Below are 6,330 nucleotides of genomic sequence, written 5' to 3'. Positions count from 1 at the left end.
AATATCGGGTAATATTGTGGAATATCGGGTAATATTGTGGAATATCGGGTAATATTGTGGAATATCAAGTAATATGTGTAATATTAGAGTAATATTAGAGTAATATCAGTCCGTGTACGAAGGAATATCGGAGTTGACGACCCCTCGCTGAAAGGACCAAAGCTCTCACCTCACCTGTCGAGCCGAATCTCGGCGCCAAATGAGTGATATAAGGAGGTTAGCAGCGAGGGGGCAGGGGCGGAGGGAAGGGTAGCAGAAGTTCGGCCGTACTCTCCTTCGACCCTGCTTGTCTGACCGGAGCACCAGCACCAGCCCCGTCCCAGCGGGGCGGTGGACACAGTTTGTGATCGCCCCCGGGGCCGCTCGCTAGAGCCGAGGCTAGAGCTCCCTTGAGACGGAGACGCCCCTACCACTCCCCCTCGCCAAAGTTGGCCACCTCGCCACCACGCATGAAACGGCCAACGTTAAAACGACTTTTTTTGCGTTGTATTCAGTCAGGGGGTGACGTAGCCGTAGGGCACGCTGCTGGCGCTGCTCCTGGTGTCGCTGAGCCGCCTCTCCCGGGCCGGCGCGTGCTCCGCGAGCTCCTTGGAGCAGCCCGCGCACGCCGCCACCCAGTCCCAGGCGGGCCGCCACCACGACGTCTGCACCTGCTTGTCCTCGACCGGCCTGCGAGAGACGATCGTGAGTATACACGTGGATATGCTACGACAAGTCAGTTTTGGGGCTGTATTTCCTCGCCGCTTACCTATCTGGCTGAGTGGCGATGCGCGCAGCTTCGACGTCGTCCTCGAGGTCCGCGCTCTCCTTGTCCGCGGCGACTGTCGGCGGCGACCTGCTCCTGGTGTCGGGCGGCGTCCACGCGCCGACGCGCGACCGCGGCGGGCAGCAGAGAAGCACGTCGCCCAGCTCCAGGGCCGTCCCCCGCGGCGACACTCCCTTATAAGAGGACGCGGGCGTGGGGTCAAGCACCACCGCGGGGAGCATATGTTTGCCGCCCGCGACAGATAGGCGTGGGCCGACTCGACGGCCGCGGTCGCGCCGTACCCAGGACGTGAGCGGCTCCAGGCAGTTCTCATCGCCCTCGGCGAGGTTCACGAGCGACGGGCTGTGGGGAGGGTCGCCCGGCTCGCCCTGCGGCCCCTGCGAGCAGAGGCGCCGCTGCTTGCACACCCTGATAACGGTCATCTCCGAGTCGCTGGGGAGCGAGAGTTGGTCCACGTCACCGCGCAGCACCGCCATCGCGTCGCACCGCCTTGCCCAAGTCATTGTTGTCGTGCCGAGACAGCAGCGCCTGGGGGGCCGCCGGGGCCGCCTGGGGGTGGTGGGGGCGGCGCCGCCCAGGCTGGGGACCCTGACGACCCGACGCGCTAGAGCGTCGGATCGTTCCGAGATGCGATGGCGGAGAGTAAAGGGGGATGTCAGGTTGACTCCTAAGAGGACGGGGACGAGGGCACGAGGCTGAGGATGCCGCCGGGGCCGGGGACCGCCCTGGAGCGCGCGGCCGTGGCGATGAGGTCGTTCCTGGAGGGCCTGGGCAGCCTGGTGTTGCCATCGTCCGCGAGAGGTGAGCGCCGCTCACTTCTGCTGCCGTGAAGCGGAAGAAGGGGGTAGGTCCACTTAATTAGCACCACGACCTTTAAATCGTCTGTCTGTCGCTGCCGTCTGGTACATCGGAAGTTCCCAAAATGACGTTGGGAAGTCAGTTTTCAGTACAGTGCAATTTAACTTCTCAGGGTAAATTCGGGAACTTCCTGTGCAACAAACGGCAGTGGCAAAAGATTACAAGATAATGGTGCTAAGTGGACCTATCCCCTTCTTCCGCTTCACGACAGGAGTCGTCGTGTCGCAGCCAAGCATGAGTTGCGTCTGCTGCATGTCCCCGTGGCCTCCGGGCTCGGCGCAGAGCTCCAAGGCGCACGCGCCACCTCCAGCCCGCCCTCGCTGCACGGCGGCGTCGGGGCCGAGGTCGCAGAGGTGCTGGCGGCGGGCGCTGCCCTCGCCCTGTGCCTCCTCGCCCTCGCGGTCCTCGCCACGTGGCTCCTGGCCGCGCGCTCGCTGCACGACCCCAAGGCCGTCTTCTTCGCCATCTTCGACGACCGCATCCGGTTGGCCAGACCAGATGGCACGCTCCAGAACCGACAAACACAACAAACCAGAGCGCGCGGCGTAACAGCGAAGCCCTCTCGGTCGACAGAGGCGGCTTCCCCAGCCAGTCGACCGAGACCTGGAGCACGGTGTTGACTGGCGTGAACAGCGTGTTGAGGTCTGCGCCCGAGAGCCCCTGCGTTTTCCTGTTCCTGAGCGGCCCCCGCGCCGAGGACAGCTCCCTGCGACTGGCCAGGGCCCTGGCAGCGGCCGTCAAGGTGGGCAAGAAGCATGTCATAATGTCCGTGCAGAGAGCGCCCGGCGGGCAGGCAGCCGCGGTGCACGCCTGTGCGCCGGGTTTGCCTACCTCACCCGCCCGGCCGTGCAGGCTGCGTTACGGACCTGGCCGCCGACCTCGACCGCGGAGGACGTGGAGGTGCAGGGCGGTGACTTCAGCTCACACGAAGACTACTGGCACCTCTACGAGACCCTGAGCAGGAGGCTGGAAGAGGAGCGCGTCGTCGTCGTCCGGGACCTGCAGGCCATGCATCCGAGGGCCGCCGCGGCCATCTCGCACCTCTGCGACGACACCTACCCGCCCTTCCCGCAGGTGCGTTGCGAGCGTTCACTCCGTGTCCCGACTGCCACGCCGCCATCCTGACCCCCGACCCTGTCCAACCCCTCCCCGCCATAGTCCGTGCTGATCCTGCTGCTGAGCCCGGGCGCCGCCATCTACCCCCAGGACGCGGAGCTCGCCAGCGGGTGTGCCGTCGTGCTGGCGGAGCAGTGCCTAGTGCAGTGCTGGCTGGCGCGCGCGCCCCCGCCCTCGTCCGGGGCGCTGCCGCCGGCGTGGTCGAGCCGCGAGGCCCTGCCGGGCGTGCTGGCGCGCCTTACCGGCCGCGCCGTCCTGGTGCTGCCCGAGCAGCCCGCGGAGCCTCCGGAGCCCGTGCAGCCGCCGCACGACGCGCCCTCGGAGCCCCCGGGCCTACCGGGACGCAACGCCGACCGCGGCGGCGTCCACCGGGGACGTGTCGAGCAGCAGGTTCAATAATGAACGCCTGCGAGACGACCGCGACCCTCCTCTCCGCGCGTCACCGCCCGTGCGTGTGATAAGGGGAACCGTTGATAAGAAAACGAGTCGAAGCGTGAGACGTTTATGGTGCACCGCTAATCTCCACGCTAAGTTAGTTGCGCCCGGCTCGCAAGCCGGCCAGGCGCTCCTGGAGCTGCCGCACGCGCTGCTCCTGGGCCGCGCGCTCCGTGCTGGCGCGCTGCAGGTCGCGCTGCTTCTTCGCAAGAAGGAAGGCATTGCGCTTCTGGAAGCAAAATGTGAATCAGGGAACTTTACTGTTAGGAGACCATAGGAGACCACTACCGCGTCGTCCGTCCGTACCATGAGCAGCTCCACTCTGCTGGCGGTGTTCTTGGCCATGCCGCGAGTCTTCTCGCGCAGCCGGTCCCGCTCGGCCCTGAGACGCGCCGCCTCTGTGCGCAGCACCAGGTCCGCGTCGTCCTCCGTCTGGGTGGAGGCGTCGCGGGTCGCGGGCCGCCCGGGCCCTTCCGCCGCGGCCGCTGTCGATATACCGCGCCGTCAGAACCACAGAGAACATACCCCCAACCCCCGCAGGAAATACCCCCTGGGCGAGGGGTTGCCCCCCAAGTTTATGGGCTCGACAGTGCCATGCGGACATGAGGGCTACGTGTGTTTGGGCTGTGTACCCAGCGGCCTATCGGGTGGGGCGGGCACCGCACCATGCCCCAGAGTGCACGCAGCTCTCAGCGAAGAACACCCGTGGAACGCCTCGTCCGTGCTTGCCGCCAGGCTCGACGCCATGGCGACCAGGGGAACATCCCGTCGCTCGCTCAGGCCGGCTTGGCTCACGGTACGTGTGCGCGGCGTGAGATCGCTACGGTGGTGCTGCAAATGTCCCGTGAGCAGCCAGTTGGTCTGATGCGCGTACTTCAATGGGGCTGAGGAAAGGCCGTTGCCCTCAGGTGTTCCTGCCCTCCGTCATGATGGCCCTGACGCTGACGCTCCTGGCGCTCCAGGCGACCGGCGCCCCGGCGTCGGCCAAGAAGGAGAAGGACTCGTTGCTGGACGACGTGCTGGAAGCTAGAAAGTTCGACCTCGTCGGGAAGGTGAAGGACTTTCTCGGGTTCGGTTCCAGCAGTAAGGCCAGCAGCCCCCAGCCAAAGCGGCCAGCTTCGCCCAAACCGGAAAGCGATGGCTGGATCAGGGTCGAGCCGCCGCCGCTCTGACATACGCCCCACCGACCCTCGATGTGACCATCCCCCCCGGCTCATGATCACATTAAAGCGTTGTACGTACCGGACCTGGAGAGCTTGAGCCTGAGTGCCGCCAGTTGGGCTCGTTCCACCTCCAGGGCGGCCCTCTGCGACACCTGCTTCGTGACCAGCGATCCCGCCAGCATGCACCTCTCCTGCGCGGTTAAGGGGGGTGGGATGAAATTAGGTTATCGGCGAGCTGTTTGCAGGGTAACGGCTATGCGTTCGAGGAAGTCGCGATTAAGTCGTTTTCAAGCAATTGGCATTTATGAGGCGGCAATGGGAGAAACCATTAGGGGGTGGTTATGATGACTCACCCTAGCAGCCCTCTCGAGTCGTGCCACGTTCTCCTGGTGGTATTTTGACAGCAGCTCGATTCCATGGCCGTCTTTAGTCCCCCTCGCTCCTCGGTTTTGATCCATATCAGTACGGAAAGAAACAAGAATAACAGTTCTGTGGACGAAGTGCCAATTTTCACGTGGCTATCCTCCAACCTCTCTCACGCCTCTGCCCGGCGGCAAGCAGGTGTACCAACACCGAGCCCGAGACCAACCCCGACTTCAAACGAAGACTTGGCTTTTCAGGTTCAGGCTCCAACCATGCTCCAACAAACCAAAGAGTCGATAGATATATGCATTTATTCATACACGGCTTCCACAAGCGCAAACAGATAAACTCTTAACAATGAAATGTACAAAGTGTTATAGATAAAAAGAAACATTAACACATAAATAAAATCCTCATATTGTAACACACATTTGCTCTGGCAGATAGAAGTTTTCAGTAAGATGCCGTGCGTTTTTTGCCTCCCCGTGCAGCTGATATGCTCTTTTGAAAATATTCTTTTGTATAAGATCACAATAGACAGGTCAAAACGTCTCATATTGAGATTCATCTTTGATACATATTATGATACAAATTAGGAAAACTATTCACCCAATGATACATTGAGTTATGCACCATCTATATTTTATAAAATTTTTCATTATCACAAAATCCATAGGATCCCTACCTCCATATACTAACTCAACACTGAATTACTAGCCTGAGATAACCAGCTCCAGGCTTCTGTCCCAGTAAACCAAGAGCAAATTAAAAAAAAAAAAAATGCTGAATTTTAAAAAAAGATAACACCTATAGTTGAGACTTTTGCTTAGCCTTAACGCTATTTTCACAATGAATCCTACAGATCGGTCAGAAGCATAACATAGGTACTCTAAAGCTACCAAAATGTAACATCTGAACATCACAACTCCTACAATTACAGCCAACCTATGGGTGTGCTATTTACGATTAATGTGCAGTTAAGATGTAAAAGTTAAAACAAATACCACAGGCAAAGGGAAAGCAAACTCAGGAATTGTGAAGTTATTTATTTTATCAAGATACCATTTGCCTGTGATTGAACAGAGACAACACAGATTAAGTATCACTAATAGTATCACTTTTCATTAAAAAAAAAAATTGGCAACAATTTTATTCCTATGCACAGTGGCTTATAAATTCTTCAGTGCTTTAAAAGGGTGTTGAATATAATTGCTGCTTATGTTCACTCAGATAATAGCATTAAAGGAAATGGCCATACTAGCATGTACAGTTTTTAAAAACACATTTGTTGGTCTGAGGGACTTACGCACACCACTTTAAAGACTCTAATACTTCATTAAATAATACAAACTATATATTTCAGTTACTTTACGGAGGAATGCTCAAGCATAAGCCAGTTCTGAAGAAAATAAGTCAGTGTGAATTTCATCCACATCAGACTCAAGCACAGCTCACAAGTTTGGAGAATTCACAAGAGTCAAGAAGTAAAAATTTGATTCATTAAAGGTAAAGAAAAACCTCAAGTGAATGTTTCAAATGGAAATGGAACAACCATGACAGAAAATACAAATTAAGGACATGAGTTGAAGCAAATGACTAGGCATAAATATCTATACAATTAAATCTATA

At 57.9% G+C, this 6,330-nt stretch overlaps 4 protein-coding genes across 5 annotated transcripts; 2 read left to right on the top strand and 2 right to left on the bottom strand.

Moving 5' to 3' along the window:
* Positions 1-14: 14 nt before the first annotated feature.
* On the bottom strand, positions 15-1,962 carry LOC113214312 (uncharacterized). Its single transcript, XM_052276520.1, has 2 exons — positions 749-1,962; positions 15-669 (listed from the first exon to the last, which is right to left on the bottom strand). The coding sequence occupies exons 1-2, from the start codon at positions 1,267-1,269 to the stop codon at positions 495-497; spliced, it is 696 nt and encodes a 231-aa protein (XP_052132480.1). The 5' UTR covers positions 1,270-1,962; the 3' UTR covers positions 15-494.
* Positions 1,468-3,139, top strand: LOC113214315 (uncharacterized). Its single transcript, XM_052276518.1, has 6 exons — positions 1,468-1,567; positions 1,907-2,108; positions 2,198-2,366; positions 2,477-2,698; positions 2,783-2,881; positions 3,014-3,139. Exons 1-6 carry the CDS (start codon positions 1,468-1,470, stop codon positions 3,137-3,139), a joined length of 918 nt encoding a protein of 305 aa, XP_052132478.1.
* An 89-nt stretch (positions 3,140-3,228) lies between these two features.
* LOC127752035 (uncharacterized) lies at positions 3,229-6,324 on the bottom strand. The gene is made up of 4 exons (XM_052276521.1): positions 4,692-6,324; positions 4,418-4,529; positions 3,482-3,660; positions 3,229-3,404 (listed from the first exon to the last, which is right to left on the bottom strand). The coding sequence occupies exons 1-4, from the start codon at positions 4,794-4,796 to the stop codon at positions 3,273-3,275; spliced, it is 528 nt and encodes a 175-aa protein (XP_052132481.1). The 5' UTR covers positions 4,797-6,324; the 3' UTR covers positions 3,229-3,272.
* LOC113214306 (uncharacterized) lies at positions 3,734-4,421 on the top strand. Of its 2 annotated transcripts, none has more exons than XM_026433623.2 (2): positions 3,734-3,971; positions 4,084-4,421. In XM_026433623.2, exons 1-2 carry the CDS (start codon positions 3,753-3,755, stop codon positions 4,345-4,347), a joined length of 483 nt encoding a protein of 160 aa, XP_026289408.2. In that variant the 5' UTR covers positions 3,734-3,752; the 3' UTR covers positions 4,348-4,421. The 2 variants fall into 2 exon arrangements, with proteins under 2 accessions (XP_026289408.2, XP_052132479.1); XM_052276519.1 differs by having other exon boundaries at positions 3,827-3,971; positions 4,070-4,421.
* Positions 6,325-6,330: the final 6 nt, after the last annotated feature.

Source organism: Frankliniella occidentalis, unplaced genomic scaffold (assembly GCF_000697945.3).
Source record: "Frankliniella occidentalis isolate FOCC.00 unplaced genomic scaffold, Focc_3.1 Scaffold3281, whole genome shotgun sequence".
Lineage (NCBI taxonomy): Eukaryota > Metazoa > Arthropoda > Insecta > Thysanoptera > Thripidae > Frankliniella > Frankliniella occidentalis.
This window is presented reverse-complemented; position numbering and strand designations above follow the sequence as displayed.

Excerpts from the sequence above, each read along its gene's own strand:
- LOC113214315 (XM_052276518.1), top strand. The coding sequence starts at position 1,468 with ATGCCGCCGGGGCCGGGGACCGCCCTGGAGCGCGCGGCCGTGGCGATG. Across the intron at positions 2,109-2,197 it reads ATCTTCGACGACCGCATCCG|AGGCGGCTTCCCCAGCCAGT; the intron begins GTTGGCCAGACC and ends CTCGGTCGACAG. Across the intron at positions 2,882-3,013 it reads TGCTGGCGGAGCAGTGCCTA|CCCGCGGAGCCTCCGGAGCC; the intron begins GTGCAGTGCTGG and ends CTGCCCGAGCAG.
- LOC127752035 (XM_052276521.1), bottom strand. The coding sequence starts at position 4,796 with ATGGATCAAAACCGAGGAGCGAGGGGGACTAAAGACGGCCATGGAATC. Across the intron at positions 4,530-4,691 it reads GACTCGAGAGGGCTGCTAGG|GAGAGGTGCATGCTGGCGGG; the intron begins GTGAGTCATCAT and ends TTAACCGCGCAG. Across the intron at positions 3,405-3,481 it reads GCAGAGTGGAGCTGCTCATG|AAGCGCAATGCCTTCCTTCT; the intron begins GTACGGACGGAC and ends TTTTGCTTCCAG.
- LOC113214312 (XM_052276520.1), bottom strand. The coding sequence starts at position 1,269 with ATGACTTGGGCAAGGCGGTGCGACGCGATGGCGGTGCTGCGCGGTGAC. Across the intron at positions 670-748 it reads ATCGCCACTCAGCCAGATAG|GCCGGTCGAGGACAAGCAGG; the intron begins GTAAGCGGCGAG and ends CGTCTCTCGCAG.
- LOC113214306 (XM_026433623.2), top strand. The coding sequence starts at position 3,753 with ATGGGCTCGACAGTGCCATGCGGACATGAGGGCTACGTGTGTTTGGGC. Across the intron at positions 3,972-4,083 it reads TCAGGCCGGCTTGGCTCACG|GTGTTCCTGCCCTCCGTCAT; the intron begins GTACGTGTGCGC and ends CGTTGCCCTCAG.